General features: G+C 42.7%; 1 protein-coding gene and 1 long non-coding RNA gene across 2 annotated transcripts in view; one reads left to right on the forward strand and one right to left on the reverse strand.

Annotated features, from left to right (window-relative positions):
* The window catches only part of LOC125771849 (uncharacterized), an 86,842-nt gene that overhangs the window by 53,576 nt on the left and 13,475 nt on the right, over nt 1–19,791 (reverse strand). The window lies entirely within an intron of this gene.
* Nucleotides 1,547–10,355, forward strand: LOC125771772 (toll-like receptor Tollo). The gene has a single exon (XM_049442751.1). It carries the CDS (start codon nt 4,599–4,601, stop codon nt 8,607–8,609), a length of 4,011 nt encoding a protein of 1,336 aa, XP_049298708.1. The 5' UTR covers nt 1,547–4,598; the 3' UTR covers nt 8,610–10,355.

A 19,791-nucleotide genomic window follows, 5' to 3' on the forward strand; every position in this document is an offset into this window, starting at 1 on the left:
GAGCACCCATGACGGTTGCACAAGTACCCTTCACACAAGCAAATCCAGCTGTTGCGTTTCGGCAGGCGCATGAAGGTCTCAAACGAAAATGACCTACAGAATAGTCATAGAACAGTAAATTTTTTACACACATCCGTAGAAGCTAATTCAACACATCATTTCAGTCGTTTTCTCTGTGTGTGATTTTTGTTTTTTTTTAAATTGAATTTTAAAAACCTTTTTTTACGCTCCTTTCCGCTACAAGGAAGGCCAATTAAAACATGAAGCAAATCCCGACCAATAACTTTCAAAGCAAATGTTGAAATCACTATATGGACCAAGCGTGGACTGCTTGAAACGCGATGATTACGCTTTTATCACATTGCACGAGTGAGAAAACCTTCACATCTGATTGCAACAGCTCGTCATCACCGTTGCAGCAGCAGCGATGAAGGGCGCTTCAAGCAAGGAATCGCATGAAAGTTAAATTTACAAACCACGTCCTTCGGATCAACGGACGTTCGGGCCGTGCAATCATTTGGCGAAACCGGTAGAAAACCTTCGTCGATATCGTTGAAAGCTCCAGAAGTTCTCGCCTTGTATCCCAAACATTCTTATCCCATCGCGCCGCCATGACCCGTGGGCAAGGAGGTGGAGATTCCTTGTTAACACAAAATATTCCTTCTTTTCCTTTAGCCGCAAAACAAGTTTTTCGTTACTTAATTATAAAGGAAGCGAACGAGACGAAGAGGATCGCAAAGCGGCGGCACACTTCTTCGGAGCGCGATACATCCGTACCACGTTGCCCCTGGTGGCAGTTCACCACGGCCGGGAACCGTTTGCTCGGCTTACCTTTCAAACATCCTCCTGTGGCTGGTTAGCTTGTTTTAGCAATTGAAACGCGCGGTAAACGCTGCGCATAGCCAGCAGACAAACGCGTGATTGCCGAATAGATGTCGAAACGGACGGGCGAAAAGGCATATCTTGTTATAATACACGTAAAACTCATTCGCTCCGACCGTGGCATGATTCGAGGGAGAAACAAACAATCTATAAATATGACGTGGTTTGATATTTACGGTTTTATTACACATTATTCAATCACTAATAAGCTTGAAACATTTTGCAGGCGCATATCGTTTTCAGCACCTCTTATTTTATAATTCTCTACACATGATTGGTTATCAGCGATCTGGAAGCGTTCGGAACGGAATCATTTCCGACGCCAGCCATTTCGCGGACCGTTCGGTTGCTAAGGATATTTATGGAGCAAAACGATCGCCTCGGTACATGCGGGATGGGCATTGTTTCAACAAGGGGGAAATATTTTCTGACCAAACTAATTTTATGTCCGTGCGAAGAAGCTGCACCTCGTCTACGCTGTCATCCAACCGGGATGTGGAGTAGAGCTTCACAAAAATATGTCTTTCCATGCGGTTAAAATGCATTCGCGAACGATGCAATTGCATCCTCCGCAAAACCACAATTTTCCCGTAAGTCATAGCAGGAGGTTGATAGAACAAAACTATCTATCGTTGCTCGCTGCTCGCTGCTCTCCGTTGCCGCCACAAAACATAACGAGTCAGCGTTGATACGAATATGAAACCATCGTGCAAACAACGAGCCTACGCTGCCACTGCCACTGCTGCTGCTGCTGCTGCTCCGGAAACCACGCTCGCACCGCACCATCCGTCTGTACCGACGACGGCAATTCCGACAGACCAACACGGTCCGACGAACATCGAAAGGAGATAATTGATCCGGTTTCTTGCTGGTGAAGCAACACAAAAGCAGCAACCTGAACGTAACTCCATGAACAGGAATTCATCGAGAGGTGTGCTTTTTTTCTTACGAACTGAGTGGAAACACAGCGGAGAGAATGAAAAAAGCCTCTGTGTATGCATAAATATTAAAACGCACAACATATGTTCAGCGTATGCTGCCCTTACAGCCTTACTACAACCGTACCTGTGTGAGTGGATCATGTTCAAGAAAGACAAAAAAAAGGTAAGTTTACCTTTTGCTGGTAAGATCGCTTGATTTTCCTAACCTACACAAGCGCGAACGATACCTTCAATTTCGTAGCGAAGAAAAGAAAGAGATCAAAATAGTCGTTTGACTTAACTGGTATGCAGTTACAGCGCAAACGATCTCCGCTCTTAGCTAGCTAGCCTTAGTTGGCCGGATTATGAAGGGCTTCGGGAGAGCTGAAAGTGCAATTGCATTTGCCATTTTAACCCTCACCCATGTACGCTTCATGACGTATGACTTATTTTCGTTAGAAACAGTTTTCTTAAGATTTACATATTTCTTTTACATGTTTCATACAATGAAATACCTTTTATAGTTTGAGTAATCGAGACAAATGTCTCAAAACTACATAATGCTGTATGACTGCGTTTGGTATAATTTACAGAGAAAATGAGCTAAATATCATAACAAAATCTACATTCATTCCAAACAATCAAAAACCCATAGTTTCTTACAAATTATGGACGGTGGAACCATAAACTTTCGACAAATAAAACATTTCAAAACAGAACAAACATTTCTTTGTGTAATAAAACATGCCTTTTTCCCTTCATCCGGGTTCGTCGCTTGATGTGGAGTTGATGTCTTTTAGCGCCGTAAAGCTATTGTGCACTTGTCAAGCAAACCATTGTAATGGTGCGATTCGTGTCACTTTATGATTGTTTCTTTTGTGTTTTAGATGAGTGTTTATAACAAATGCTAAACGATTTAATATATTATCATAAAATCGATTACTTCCATACGGTTTTCCATATGGAAAAATTTAATTTTTGTTAGACATAAACTAGGACTTATGATTTTCCCTTTTTCTCACCTCGGATATCAACGGAAAGCGTTTCGGTGTCTAGACTCATACTAGGCTAGCAAAAGAAAGTGCTTCGCAGTTGTGCAATTTTATATGCAAAATATAATTTCACCCCAAATGGCGTTACTCCTCTGTTTCGCGCGCGTTACTGACGGTGTATCCGTCGGTTGGAAAATCGATTAAAATTTCTCCTCGCCAAATTAGCCGCGTCTGATTCACGCGATCGATTGTGAGTGACCTGAAGGCCTCACACTCGCAGACCTTTGCCACCAAAAAGTCACAACGGTACGTGTAAAAGATCGCACAACAATAAGCAGCATGAGGTAAACAAGAGCACACTTTTCTATCACCTTGAGGCTCATCCCGTGTGTGCGTGTGTGTGCGTGGATGTTGGTTCGGGCGCTGCATTTGTTGGTTTCCGAAACTGCGGTGCAGATACTGAGAGACTATGCTGGCATCTACCAAAAACTCTCATCGCGGCAAGATCGGCGCGCACAAACATCGTCAAGCGAGGGCAAAAAACTCCAAGATATAAATTCCAATTTAGAAAGAGCTGCTCGACGCACATCAGACGCTTGATCACGTTCCTACCGAATAAACGGCAGCCATCATTGCATCCGTACCACGTGTCTGTAGTGGTGCGATCAGTCCTGTGTGGTTAACGCGCGCGCTCTGCGAGAGATCCGAGAGCACCTCTCAACGGAAAGCAACCAAGGAGAGACCCACTTTGGATGCAAGACTGTGGAACGATCAACTCGGGGTACGTGGAATTTCTCAGAATTGAATGGCTGGCTCAGTCTCACGGTGGAATGCAAACGGCGAGTACACATCCGTGTTGGGATTTTGCTTAAGAAAACGCATAACGTGGCTAATTTTGAGGTCACGAAACTTCGTTCACAGATTAGTTAAAATTCTCATCACAGTGATCGAGTGTATACTTCCGGATTAGCTCAAGTGTGTTTAGAGTTAACAGTGATCGTGAAGTCGATGTTCTATGCCAAATTAAGTTCCGCGGATTTATTACCGTCGGGAGAAGGCAACAATCTGTTATGCAAGTGAATGATAAAAATAAAGCAATTTGCTAATATCCTTCTAATTGGTAGAATTTCAGCTATTGGTTGTATAAATGAAATGACATCGGAATAAGTGTAGAAATGACGGAAAAAAGAGTTTTTGTGCTGTGTATGGTTGTCGTTTTTTCACGATGAATTGTGGATGTGAAATGCCGTCGGCAAAAGCATGAAGTTTCGATCCGTTTTTTCTGCCCAACTCAGTTTTCCAGTGCAAACAGTAGTGTGGTGTCTGATGAGATATACGTTAAAATAAAAAGACTGTGTGGTGTGATAATCTTCTAAAGGGTATAAGTGATAAAACGATCAGTTGCGCAAAATATGTAAAAGAAATATTATAAATAGTAGCAAGTGAATCGGAGCTAAGATAAATTGTGCGGTTCATGTTGCAAAATCTCCAGTGTTTCTCAACACCTTTGTGCAATGCGTGAGTCATTTCATATGCAATTCTATGTTGTGAACATCCGTCTAAAGTCTAAATAAGTGTACGAAAAAAAGGAGTATAAAGAACAGTGCATTTAATCAAAAAAACATGATTGCCAAGTGTCGATCATCAGCTTATCGCGTGTAATGTGTTGCTGAAGCGTGGTGGCGATCGATTTGATTGCGTGTGATATCCGGCCGGAGGCAGCAGCTTGTGCCGTGAGGTGTATGCGTGCGTGTATGTGATACTGCTGTTTGGTGTGAACAGACGTACCAAACAATACGTCAAAATGCGTCCCTCACCGGCATTGTTGACGATGCTGTTTGGCACCATATTCGGTGTGTTCGGAGCGTCGCTTAGCAAATCCTTGGTGAACCAAGCGCCCGACGAGTGCCGGTGGGATGGCTACACCGAGGACGATTTGACACTGCTCTGCCGGTTAAGGACTATTAACAGTGAGCTAGAAAATACGAACTTCAGTGTGTTGCATCCGGAGAATACCGTCCGGCTGCGGTTACAGTGCAACGATGGACTGTTTTTCCAAAGCAGTTTAAGCCCGGGCAGCTTCAAACAACTCACCAAACTCCACTCACTGTCGATCGAGTATTGCAAAATTGCCAACCTAAGTGAAGGATCATTTCAAGGGTTGAAGCAACTTACCAACCTGACGTTGCGAACGCACAACACCGATTGGTCGTCGATAAGTCTCGATATTGCGCCGCAAGTGTTTAACGGCGAGCTTTCGAAGCTGCAAAGGCTCGACCTTAGCCAGAACAACATGTGGAGTGTGCCGGATGGATTTATCTGTTCCCTGCCACGGTTAAGCCACCTGAACCTCACTCACAACCGATTGCGTGACCTGTCCGTGTTCCATTTTAGTGCGTCGCTGAGTACGCGGCTGTCGAAAAAGTGTGGCAGCTCGATCGTTACCCTCGATTTGTCACACAACACCATCGACAATCTGCCGCCCGCCATATTTTCCGGGCTCGGCAAGCTAACCGAACTAAGGCTGCAGAGCAACGGGCTCAACTATATCGCCGATCGTGCATTCGAGGGGTTGGTATCGTTGTCACGGTTGGAAATTTCACTCAACCGGCTCACCAATCTGCCACCGGAGCTGTTTTCCGAGGCCAAACACATCAAAGAGATCTACCTGCAGAACAACAGTCTGAACGTGCTAGCTCCTGGTATTTTCAGCGATCTCAAGCAACTGCTCGTGCTGGATCTGTCCAACAACGAGCTTACATCGGAGTGGATCAACCCGGCCACATTCCGGGGGTTGGCCAAGCTCATTCTTCTCGATCTGTCCAACAACAAGATATCCAAACTCGAGCCGACAATCTTTCGCGATCTGACCAGCTTGCAGGTGTTACGAATGCAGGAGAACTTCATTGAAAGTGTTGCCGAAAACACGTTCCTTGGACTAAGCGCGTTGCATACGGTTATTCTATCGAACAATCGTCTGTCCACAGTGGACCATTTTACCTTTAGTGGTTTGAAAAGTTTGACACTGCTTTCGCTGGATTATAACCGCATTTCACGCATCGATCGACAGGCGTTGCGCAATCACTCCACACTGCAGGAGCTGCATCTGAACGGGAATAAGCTGCTACAAGTGCCGGATGCACTGTACGATGTGCCACTGCTGCGAACGCTCGATCTCGGGGAAAATCACATCTCCAGCATCGATAATGCTAGCTTTCGGCACATGGCCCATCTGTACGGTTTGCGGCTAACGGAAAACAATATCGAAATCATCCGGCGCGGAACGTTCGAGGCGATGAAATCACTGCACATATTGAATCTATCCCAAAACCGGCTAAAACTGGTTGAACAATCGTCCTTCGATAACAATACGAAGCTGCAAGCGATCCGGCTGGACGGAAACTACCTGACGGACATTGCCGGCCTCTTCACCAAGTTGCCCAATCTGCTGTGGCTTAACATCAGCGACAATCATCTGGAGGTGTTTGATTACGCGCTCATACCGACCGGTCTGCAGTGGTTAGATATTCACGCGAACAAGATCACCGAGCTGGGTAACTATTTCGAGATTGAGTCACAGCTGGCACTGAGCACGATTGATGCCAGCTCGAATCAGCTAACCGAGATCACCGGAAGTGCGATACCGAACAGTGTGGAGCTGCTGTACCTCAACGACAATCTCATCTCCAAGGTGCAGTCGTACACGTTCTTCAAGAAACCGAACCTGACCCGGGTCGATCTGTTTGGCAACAAGATCACCACACTCGATCCGAACGCGCTGCGCATATCGGCCGTGCCGGATGATCGCCCACTGCCGGAGTTCTACATCGGTGGCAATCCCTACCAGTGCGATTGCAATCTGAACTGGTTGCAAAAAAGTAACATCGATTCGCGAACACAGCCACGGTTAATGGATCTCGATAGTATCTACTGCAAGCTGTTGTACAACCGGGGCCGTACGTACGTGCCGCTCGTCGAGGCAATGCCAAATCAATTTCTCTGCAAGTATGACACACACTGCTTCGCCCTCTGTCACTGTTGTGACTTTTACGCCTGCGACTGCAAGATGGAGTGTCCGAAGCAGTGCACCTGCTACCATGACCAAAGCTGGAGCTCGAACGTGGTCGATTGCTCGCGAGCCGGCTACGATGATCGACTGCCCGATCAGATCCCGATGGATTCGACACAGATTTATCTTGATGGTAACAATTTCCGGTCGCTCGGCAGTCACGCGTTTCTGGGCCGTAAACGGCTCAAGATACTCTTCCTCAACGGCTCGAACGTGGAAACGGTGAGCAATCGTACGTTTTACGGTTTGAAGGAGCTCGAAATTTTACAGCTCGATCACAATCTGCTTACCGCGCTGAACGGGTTCGAGTTCGAAGGGCTCGACAGTCTGAAGGAGCTGTTCCTGCAGTACAATCGCATAACGCTGATCGCAAATCACACGTTCGATCATTTGCACGGTCTGAAGATACTGCGACTAGATCACAATCGCATTGTCGAGTTTAACGTTTGGCATTTGCCGAAGCAGCTGAACGATATCAGGCTAGCGTTTAATCCCTGGTCCTGCGAATGTGATTACGTGACGCGATTCCAGGAGTATCTCAAGACGTACGATTTTGTTCGCGATCGGCACAAGATAAGATGCGCATCGTACGTTTCAAGCAATGGCACTGCCGTTGGACACAATGGCACAGCCCAGGCTGCCGGTTCCAACGCTGGTCCCGCTGGTGAAGATGTGCCTGCCGATGGCATTCCTCCCGGTGACTTCCTGGTGTATTACGATAACAGTTCCACGCTGTGTACCGGCGCAGTACCGCTCGAAAATGTGATCAACGGAAATTTGACCTCGCGAAAAACGATTCTCTCGCCGCAGCCAATTGAGGGCTACATTCCGTTACTGGTAACCGGTCTTTTCGGCTTTTCTTTGGTAATCATTCTGACGCTGGTGCTGTTCGTGTTCCGGCAGGAAATGCGCGTCTGGTTTCACTCCAAGTTCGGTGTGCGGCTATTCTACCGGAATGCCGATATCGACAAAAACGAACGCGACAAGCTATTCGATGCGTTCATATCGTACAGCTCGAAGGATGAAGCGTTCGTCGCGGAAGAGCTAGCACCGATGCTGGAGAACGAAGATCCGTCCTATAAGCTGTGCCTGCACTATCGCGATTTTCCCGTCGGTGCGTACATCGCCGATAACATCCTGCAGGCGGTCGAATCTTCCCGGCGCACCATTATGGTACTTTCCGAGAACTTTATCAAGTCCGAATGGTGCCGGTTCGAGTTTAAGTCGGCGCACCATCAGGTGTTGCGTGATCGCCGTCGACGGTTGATTGTTATTTTGCTCGGTGAGGTGCCGCAAAAGGATCTCGATCCGGACATTCGGCTGTATCTGAAAACGAACACGTACCTGCAGTGGGGCGATAAACTGTTCTGGGAGAAGCTCCGTTTCGCCCTGCCCGATGTGCCCAACAACCAGCGAAGACAGCATCAGCAGAATATTTCACTGACACATTCTAATGTGCGCAACAGCTATCAACTGACCCGGGTTGCGCCTAGTAACCGCACCAACAATCAGCTTGCTGCGCAGCATCAGGATCCACGACCGCAGGCACGCTCGTCTGAGTATCATTCTACCGCAACGCAACCGCTGCCGACACTTGCTACGGAAATGCAAACGCAACAACTGCACAGTAGTCAGCAGCAGCAGCAGCAGCAGCAGCCACAGCATCAACCACAGTCCACCCAAGCACAATTGAGAGCTTCCGCTCCGCTAAACACTTCACCGAGAACAGTTGGCATCCATATCTAAAAGCTCGTTAGCGCGTGAATGTGTGAGGGTATGATGGGTGGCTGAGTTGTGAAGCACACCTTTGTACATATAGGCATTTGTTGGAGCAATACGCATGACCGTGTCAGCAAACCGTGTCTATGAATGTAAATATAACATATGATATTCATAATCGTCTTAGACGTTTCAGTTAAAATCTGGAGTTGTGCACGCAAATGAAATTGTGATATTAACACTTGTAAGGTATTTGTAAAACACACGGAATTAAAATTTGTTGTGAAGATTTTAAGCAGTTAAAGCTCTTCTTGTTTTATTAGAGGCATCTGGGGTCCTATTTGAATGTGAAATTGGAAATATTGAATAAAGCTTAAGAAATCACGGTGCTCAGCGTTGTTTAGCTCAGCTGAAGAAGACAATAAAATACCACAGTAATCAATGCAATATAGCACGAAGCGCGTGCCATCTATTCATACACATAGAACATCAGATCACATAAACAGGTGCCATGAGTGAGAATGGCACGATCCAAACAATATTAACAACACACTGAAATACACTCTGGTAGCACTATTCATCTTTTTTTCAATTTCAGAATAGTAATTTTATGCCGCAATATTATCACTCGTTGTAAAATCACAGCTGTATGCCTCTCTTTAAGATTCTAGAAACTATTTTGTGAGCAAAATATGTAAGACAGCAAAGGAAGAGAAATTGTCACTATTTAAGATTCTACATACAAAATTTAACACATGAAACAATTTGATACAGTGGCGCGAAAAGGTAACAGGCTGTTATTTGCTCATAGATTTTATACTTTATCTAGTCAAAAGCATGTAAGAGACAAAATGCACATAGCGAATGATAGAAATCGATCAACGATCGAGCTAGGGTGCACATTTGCTAAATTTGTACACAACACGCAAACTGATAAACGTGACTCAAGTGTTTTAGAATAAAATGTTGTTGATTCAAATTATTCCTACTAATGTATACAGAAGAAGACTGATGCACGACTTGAATATTGAAGCAATATCATTCCAATACTCAACCACATCACTTTGTTTCTAGCTTAGGACAAACGTTCATTTGAAATGTACGTCATCACATTGGGGTTTGAAGTAATTTTCTCTCCTTCTTTGACGTGGTAGCAACTTTGTTCACAGCATTCAAACATTACACAACTGATAAAATCAGAATCAATCTATCAAAACGCTAGAAACATTAAAGTAATGCTCGAAATCGATTAAACCTACACCTCATCATAGTACTAGCGGTAAATGCAATAATATCAGTATGAGTGATTGTTGATAAACTGTCCCAATCCTAATTAAAAACGAACGCAACAACAGTTGCATAGTTCAAAGGTTATAACGAAAGGTGTGTAACAACTAGTAGAAATTGATAGCAAAACAAATAAATACAAGTTAATTAAAGAATCGCTTACATTACATTAAACCAATTCAATGCACTTTTGTTGTTAAAAAAGAGAAAAATTGAATCCTTGTAAGATTGTAGACAGGATTTCAATTTCGAATCGCGTTCCAACATGTGTAAGCCTTTGTGTCCTTATGTCGTAAATAAATTATTATTTGGCGAAACGTTTCGCACAGCACTGAGTAGAAAAAGTAAAAGGAATTGCATCCATAAAGTGTCCTTCACTATGCGTATAAAACAACGGAACTGCCTAATTTGAAGTATTGTTAGCAAAATGTAGTATATTCAATTGAAATAAATCACACACCAGGAATGCCTGATTTTAAAACTAAATATCATTATGTGTCATTAATGTGTATATTTTATTTTAAAAATCTCACTTTTTTGCCTCGAAAAGAAACTTGTTAAAGTCAGTAGGTGATGGTAAGTAATCAAAATGTATCACAAATTTCAGGCCAATTGAATTGAACGAAAGACTTCAACGGTTCACAAACAAGTGACGAACCCCACGTGTGGATGCGCGTGCTCTTTTATGTGGTGCTATTTAAAATTCATATTTTCTTTATCACGAAAGTGCTATGTTAACGAAGCTGTAATAAAAAAAATACAAACACTTTACGTTATCTCTACGGATGTGATTGAAGTTTTCACATCGTTTCTTTTTGTTCGCCGGGTCGCCGAAGAAGATACTTATCGTGTTTTCGCTTGGTATAGAATCTTAATATGCGATTAATTTGATTTTATGTTCATCCTTCACGAACCTGAGATAAATTGTGGTATTATTGTTAACAATTTGTATGTATGCATCGAAAGCATAAACGCATCCGAACCCGCTTTTGTGCCCCACAATCGCAAACTCGTACTTGCGTGGCATGAAAGCAAAACATGTCGAAGCTTTGGAGCTTTTCTAACTTTTCTTCTCTGTTTTCGTACGCTTCTACAAAGTATCTTAAACATACAATTGAAACAGGAGATGAACAGGAAATAAAAAAAGCAACCTCAACAAAAGCATCCTCCCGTCATCGTTATCTGATCCACTGACGCGAGCGCTTAGCAATTTGATTCAGATTTGTATCGGAAATCATAGATTCAAACGAACCGAATCCTCCTTCACTTTTGTACCTTCATGTACCGTGCTACCACATTGTGTAATTTTGTACGAGATTGCTCTTTCAGTATGTCGAAAGCTACTGCAAACGAACTGTGCCTGCCTGAGAAGGCATCCACAAACAGAAGAACTATAGCAGTGATTAAATCGAATTAAAGGGTAGAAGCATAATAGCCAAACGGATGAGTGGGCTAGATAGCAAGATGGTGTAGCAGCTTTGGTGAAGAGGAAAAAAAGCGGTCCGGATGTGCCACTTCCAACGGTAGAACTAATGAATCTAGCAGAGAGCATATAACAAATCATATTGCCCTAATGATAACCCTGCCCTCATCCAGCAGCATCTCAGTCAAAATAGAGCCTGCAATCGAAAGTAATGCTACTTACTCATCGTTTCTTATGTGCTCAAAATGGTGATGGGCGTAAATTACGTCAACAAGCGTTCTAGTACGCCATACATTAACAAAAACCAGCATAAAGCATAAGAAAAAGAACGATCCATTCTATAATTTTCTTCTTGCACTTTTGCAACACCCGAAAGTGATACGTAGCTTTTAAATATGAGCATACCTACGCGTCCCCCCAATCCCAAAGCGACTAAAACCCACAACGTATCGAATTTAAATGTTGTACCCAAAAAGCAAACACCACACGCGTCCCCAGCAAGAGTTCGAGTTCCCCCCTGACAGCACACACGCTAGCACGCCCATAATTTATTCTAATTAAATAGTACTGTCCACATAAATTTCGACTTCATTTCGGACACCGGCGGCGGCTGTTGTGATCGATCCTAGCTCAATCTTGCTCAACAAGGTGTGGATCTTACTCGTCAGACTCGGCCGCGTTCCATTTCACCAATTCTCCGACGGTCATTCTAAAAACCAAATAAATTGTTTCAAACCGTGAAAAATACGTAGGTTTCACCTTTTATGCGAGTCTAACGATGCGTGGCCCCGACTCGTTATTCCCAGGGAGCATCCAGCGGAGTCTGTAGTTTTAGTCCTCCCCCCACCCCCGGAAAGGCAGGCCGTTCTTTTCTCTCGTCCCTTCTCTTCGGCACCAATTTTTGCTTTATTTTGTTAGTTATTCCGATTCGTGGCACCTTCCCCGCCAAGACATAAATTGCTACATTAGCAAGCGGCATAAAAAGGGGTGAAAGATCTTAGATGGTACCGTTTTTATTGTTATATTATTTTAATTTGGTTCACAAACTACAAACTTCACCCGGTCGGCACACGTTTACCAGCGGATGGGATGTACTAGGCCCAGCATCTAATTCCTCCATCTGCGACGGAATGATAATTTCAGCTCTTCGGCGGAAATGGCATGCGGGAATGGCACGCGGAATTCATTTGATTTATTTCATCACTATTATGAAAACGTTACACTCGGCGGTAGTCTCCACATCACTGCATCACAGGGCAAGTAGAACCGCCACCAAAAAAAAAAAAAACACTTCAATCCCATTCGAGTGACCTCGTACTTCCGGTCGGCCGGTTCGAAACCGATGGTTCCGATTCGGTAAATGCTTTGATGTGGCCGTGCGCTCTTTCGCCACCAGCACCGGTCGTTTTATTTGTCCTTCGAAATTGACATACGCGCTTCATTCCCTACCACCTGCTAGACCAATTTTCGGTTTTCTACTTTAAATATAAAACATTTCCTTTTTTTATAATCTACCATTCTACCATGGCAGGCCCTTGCTTCGATACAGGTAGCACTCGTTTCACGATAATTAATTCACTGTTAATAGTGTTATGCTTTTCTTTGTTCGCGTCCCACACATTAGGGGATATCTACGCGCATAGTTGGAAATTTCCTTTAGCGCCATTTCTTCTCCACTTGACCGTGAGGGCTTAAGATCCACATAAACATACAGCGGCGTTAACGGAAGTGTTCGCACCTTTCAGGAGCACTCATCCCGAACAGGTATGTTTAATTGATGTTTGTTAAATTGTGTTTTTTTTTAATGTTGTTCTACTCATTGCTTAGTGGCAATGCATTGGGTTGTGTAAAATTTTAGTAGAATACAAAAGACGAGATATTTGTTTCATTTCGATGAGATAAGTTGTGTAAATATTTATACAAACTGTACAGCGAGGGACGTAATTGAGAGAAAAATAGTAATTAATAACAGAAAGGCAAGGCAAAGAAAAGTAGATTTCCTATTGCACACCAAATTGAAGATTATTGTGATATCACTTCCCACCTCGAAACAAAGTAGAAAATGAAAGAGTGGATATAAGAGAGACTTGCTTGCAGCACACAACAAATTAGGTAACTGTAATCCTCTAAGATTTATCAACCTCCCCATTCTCAGTCAAGCTTGTGAACACGAACAACACGCAGAACTTGATCGTCATTGGATTTTAATTGATTTTCCTCCGAAACGCTTGTTTGGCATACGACGTATACTTGCTTGATTCATCGGGAGGGGTTTTTTTTTAAATCAAATTCACCACATATATTACGATGTCTCGTCGGTCCCAAAAAATGGGCGACTCATCGATCTACACACATCGCGGTTTTTTGATCAACAATGTTCATTGAGCTGATCTTCTTGTTCATTTTACCTGTAAGAATTATGCTTAAATCAATCTAGATAGGAATAAATTCGAACAAGCGCGCGATGCCCAAATATGCATAGAACGTACCAACCAGCGATAACTGGAAACCGGGGTTCCGAGTTTGAAAACGGAGATATAGAAAAAAAAGAACAAATCATTTGTCGATAATAAATTATTTTCCATCGTTAGGCTTGCGATGCCCGAAAACGCTTTTCAAATATGTTCGATCGATTTTGTTTTTTTCCCCTCTCTCTCTCTTTCTTTCTCTCTTTCTCTTCGTTTTGCTTCATCTGTGAAGATCTCTCCTTCGCCTAATTCCAATTGGTGATTCCATTTTCTTGCTTATCTTTCGTGCGTTTGCTACTTCATTATACCCTATTTCCTCTGCGTGAACAGCGCCCGCTGTCTGCTAAATTGTTTTCTATATTAACCCAATTCAGTCATCTTGACATACCGATGACTAGATCTGCCCCGAGATTCCTTTGCTTCATTCCTACAAAGCTTCATTCCTTACCGTTCAGAAGTTGACGGCATATTTTAGCGGAGTTTTAGGCGACAAAACGCTTTTCAATCACCAAAACCGGGACCGCCGTATGCTCCAACCGATCGGCTTTAGTTTGTTTCGGAGGGGGTGTTTTTGGATATTTTTTTTTCACCCTGTCATGCCCATTTTTTTTCAAACCGGCTCAAACCCCCACGTGTAATTGATTAGCTGATTGAATGCTCAGCATAGCATCTTTATCGTTTAATTGATTTTCTCAACCCCGTTAAGGAAGTGGCGATGTACGCGCATTTTCGGTCGAGGGGGACGATGATGATAAATGAAAATTATTGCTACCGCTCGCTAACGATCGCTTCAACCTTTCAACTTTAGCGTAACAATAAAAAACAAAACGAAACAAAGGTTAAACGGGTTTAGGGAGTAATGTTACAAAATTGCATGAAACATTATAAGTCGGTTAGTTTGGTTGGTTGGTGCGGATGCGAAACGGATTCATCGCAGCAGCAGACGGGGGAACCGAAACGGTTGTGTGGGTCCAGTGAAAACCATAGATAAATAAATAAAAATTCCACAAACTATCCAAAACTACGCTCATAATAAATCTTCTGCTCTGTTAATTTGAAAATGATAGCCTTACATGCCGTCATTTATCGAAAAAAGGGTCTTCTGCTATCATGCAAGTCACGAGATATTCGTCTTTTTTTTCTTCTGTTTCATGTTTTGGTCAGGTTCGTATACGCTACAGACCCGGGATAACCATGTACCCGTTCGTTGAACACTATGTTGCAGGTGAAGTCGAAGGTACGATTTATAAGCGCCTGGGACCGTGGACAGGGGCAGCACTATGGACCAATTTAAAATGATGCCAAGATGTAAGTGGAAGCGGGATCACGATACGAGCGCACACAGTCGTCGCGATCGCTGCGGATCGATTTCACGGGCAGAAACCGTACACATCAGCGGGACGGCGGGACGGAAGAAAAAAGCGGAACCGGTTTCTTGTCATCAGCGGGCAGGATTTGATGAAAGATAGTTGATCGTTTCTTTACCGTCTAGCGCGATGGTTTCATCATTCCGAAGCGCGATGTAAAATATAAATATTTATAATCATCTCCAGTAACATGCAAACGGTTCACCGTGAGGACGGTTCAGTTTTTGGTTCGGGTTTTTTTCCCCTTTTCCTTTCTCAGCTCAGCCCGGCTTCCATCAGATCAGGCTTAGAATTTCACGGACTGACAGCCAAATTTATCTAACCAGCAAAGTGCGCCTTTTGCGAAACGTCTACCTTATTAGTTTGTAATTAACAGTCATATTTTGTTTGCTGTTGCTGTCACATGAGTGTGAGTGCATTTCTCCACCCGTCACACAATCGAATCGGGTTCGGTTTCTAAGCGCTCGTGGTTCGAAACACTTCACCCAAGAATCACGCCTCTGCACCCCTGTGGGGTAAGCAATAACTAGCTGGGTGCATAAAACATTAAATTGCGAATTTTTTTTCCTCTTCTTTATGAATTACACTCGCGACGGAACCGCAATAACCATTCAAACACCAACGATGCCGTCTGACATAAGCACCGAAGTTGGTGGAAGCTGTGTAACACCAACAAAAGACAACGCGACTGTCCGCCCGAGTGTCGACACGAGCTCTGGGTGGGTTTTTGGCGAGCGAGACGAGCAGCAAAGTATGCTGATGTTGATGCAAATCCCTGATCATACCAACGAGATTACCGAACTCGCCGGGACTTAGGCGATCGATAGCTTCTTCTTATCGCACTAGAAGCTACGTACGTACACGAATGTGTTGTCCCTTGTGTTGTATTTATTGTTTGCGACTTTGATTTGTAGCTGGTTGTTTCTTCACATTACTCACCTTACGGTCGGACCATCGGCCGGTACCACCCGGAGGGGGTGTACCAACGCTGTTCGGAACAAATAACATTGTCCCCATGACTTCTACGTGTCCACCCACTGGTGGGCGAACTGGTGACTGCAGCATTTGCCGCCAGCAAACCAACGGACCAGAAGTTAGTTGGTTTCTGTGTGTTTTTTTTTTTGTACATTTTTTTTGCCTGGGCCTGTCGTTTCGATCAAAGACTGGTTGCTTTTCCTCTTTGTATTGCGCTGATCGCTCCAAATGCCCACCGAATTCGTCGTTGCCCTTTGTCAGGCGACAACGACAACGAGCGATTTTATCTGCGAGTGAAGACATCTTACAGTGTCGCCTGCAACAACTACACCATAAGTTGTCGCTGTCTAGTACCGGTGAGACAATGTGTAGAAGCTGGTGCGGGTTTCCGGTATAGATATACAGCACTCAACTATACAGCCTTCACATTACTTATATTTTGCTTACGCTTCGATATACATATATATATGTATATAAATATAGGTTGCGTGTGCGTTTTTCACGCGACTCTTTAGATTCAGACCAAGCGGTCAAAGCACTTGGATTTGGTAATAATAATATTGTGTTTCTTTCTTACGGTTGTATAGTTGTTCAATTTTACTTGCTACCTTTGCTAAGTGTTTTCCATTGTTTTATGGGGATTTTGATGGGGAACATTATAAATGTTTTGATATATTTATTGCACGATGAATTTGTGCAGTTCGCTCCGTTATTGAAGGGGTTACCTCTGTAAACCAACGAAGAGCACTAGAATAAAATTTTTCTTCCCTCTTTTTTAACTTTACCACCTTTTTGTGAAACATATCTCTTAACAAATGCATGTTTACACCAACCATTTATATTACATCAGCAGGAACTTGATCAGTGGAGGTGCTTTGGGTGGAAAAAAATAAAACCACAAACAACCATGACAATGGAATTGAATGAACAGAAAAAAAACCCATACCAAGTTTTCGCGTTAAGTCAGTCGTTGGAAAACATTTGAATAATACAAATTCCTTACTTTGCGGTATGTATTTTGAATAATACTTCAACAGCATGAATCGCAAAACAAACGAGTGCCGGAATGTTGGCAGTATTTACATCATGTTGTTTTGTTTGTTTGTTTTTTTTCTTCGCTACTTTAGCAAAACAGCAAACCTTTTCATTTTTGGTCAAGTTGCACGCTGATTTGAACCATTTGCAATGTTTCTCTGTCACCGGGCAAAAGCGGATGCCCTCAATACACGGACACGAATTGATTATTTTCTGCATACGTACAACCGAAATTTCGATAATTTTATTCCTTAACATTCGATGATTGGTTGCAGTCAGCCGGCCCGGCTCGGTAGCTCGCATTAATGCGTTACATGCACTTTTGTTTCCATAAAACAGTTTCCCGTCCACGTCGGAACGCGAGTCCGCAAGAAATAATTCGGCAAAAAATTTAAATAACTCGTCGTCAAACCGATCGCCTAACTTCCTCGGAGGGTCATCTGTTGCTTCAAGTCGTTACTTGTTGTCCAGCTTAACTACAGAAAACAAAACAAAAAAAAAACATTGTTCCGTTTTTCTTCCCATGATTGGATTTATGGTAACGAGGTCAGGAATTTGCTTGCGGTAACAGATTACAATATTCGTTCGCAATAAAAGAGAAATGCAAATTGTGACTGTTTGTACATATTTTTTGTTTTACGTTGCTTTGTTGTTTTGTTATTCAACTGATGGCCTATACTGCTATAAACCATCCCCAACATCCGGAAGATAGTGGAAGGATACAACCGACCTGTTTGCTGGGGAAGATAAAGCTCATAAATTTAAGGCACTCAACATGGGTTAGTATACTCAACGGGATTTTAGTGTAACGTCAAAACAACGATGATCCAAGAAATTGTCTGTTAGTATCGAAACAGTAGATAACAATTGAAAAAAAAATTAAATTTATTAAGCAACAGTTATAAGAAACCAATTGAATGCATTTTACATATACTCCTAAGGTAAACGAGCTTTTAAAAAAAGGAAACTTATACTTCTCCTAACGCACAGGGCGGAACATGACAAGACAAGTCAGGTAACAAAAATACTACGCATGTTTAAAAAATACTTAAACTATTGTAGAATTTAATGATTAATGTTCGTTTAATGTTCATAATAAAAGAAAATGCAAATGATTGCAGATAATGAAAATATATCATTGTTTATTCGATTAAACTTCAGAATCGAATAATATCACTGCAAGACTAACTTTTCCTCAATTTAATGGAACGAAGAAGACAAGAATATTATTAAACCATTTGTAATAAAACCATTTTTAGCTAATTAAAACAGTTTGTTGTTTATTTTCCGTATCGTAAATTACGATCATTTCGTTACGAACGATTAGCGATCATAAAGCATATGCTGCAAAACACAGCTTGCAATCAGTTTATTCTATTCTGCACAATGGGACTGATCGCATTGCGCTGTAGAGTTAGAGTGATTTTAAAGTTGAGTGTTGTTTTCATTTTACTATTAAAAGATATACAAGCTAGCTCTAACGGCTCGAAGAAGCTCGAACCAGCTTCTTCATACTCTATAAAGATAAAAAAATATGTTTGCATCGATACGCCATACAAGGAATCGACGCTTCACTACTGTAAAAGTATCCCGCGAAGAAACGCACCCACGATGATTTCTGTGTCTATGGATATGCCAAAACTTTACAACGACATTGTAGCGAAAGTTCAGCTGTTCTATAAATTTAGCACTTATCAACCTTTCCTGGTTGGCATGGAAACACAGGGTTGTGAGTTCGTCCGGCATCCCCCACAATTTGGCATACAAAAGTACGTGTATGATATAATAGAAGAATCTGTTCCAGATATCTTACTACCTTGTCCAGCAGGCGTGAGTAATAAAAAAAATATCCTGTATTTGTATTTCAATTTTATTTCCCGTTTCCGTGTTGCAGAATCGTACCTTCAACATTACTTGGTACCTTAAAGATAAGTACGCGCCTAGGAACATTCCAGCAGGAGATTATAAACTACAATTTAAACTGATAGTGCAACCAAGCATCACCTTATTTGGAATGGATGTTTATGGTGCAGTGCGTAATACTGGAATCGTTTCTACATTTATGACACAATAATGCATGTTTCGGAAATTGCATTAAAGAAAAAATATACTAATCTAGAATCAAACTTCAAAATAAAATTTTCTTCTGCGTTTTTTTTGTGTAGGGTACTAACATCTATGAGAAGCGCCCAATTAATCAGTCATATTCAAGGATACAAATACTCAAGTTAGGCTTGGGCCTACTAGCGGTATAAGACTTATTCAAAAGTTTAAATATTGCAGCCTTCGTACACATATACGTAGGTCTTCTTCTTCGTTCCTGGCCTGCACACGGTCGAGCACGTCGCGAAGACATGGCCTGGTCGTCAATCCGTTTCCAGGAAACTCGATCCAGAACTGCAGTCCTCCATCCACGGTTGCATCCGATCTCCGACAGGTTTGACTCCACCTGATCCAGCCAACAAGCTCACTGTGCTCATATATACGCAGGTACATTTTTTGATTTCTTGACGTCACTCTTTAAACAGTGAATGAAACAAATATTGCTTTGATTCTTATTTTTTCCTTCTTAGTGGCACTACAATACCGTGACCGTATCTCGCCGGGATGTCAAACTCTATCTTGTCTCTATAGAGTCTTCTTCTCTTGTCTTG

The sequence above is a fragment of the Anopheles funestus genome, chromosome 3RL, assembly GCF_943734845.2.
Source record: "Anopheles funestus chromosome 3RL, idAnoFuneDA-416_04, whole genome shotgun sequence".
Taxonomy (NCBI): Eukaryota; Metazoa; Arthropoda; class Insecta; order Diptera; family Culicidae; genus Anopheles; species Anopheles funestus.

Bases quoted from the DNA above. Each gene is read 5' to 3' on its own strand.
- LOC125771772 (XM_049442751.1), top strand. From the start codon at position 4,599: ATGCGTCCCTCACCGGCATTGTTGACGATGCTGTTTGGCACCATATTC.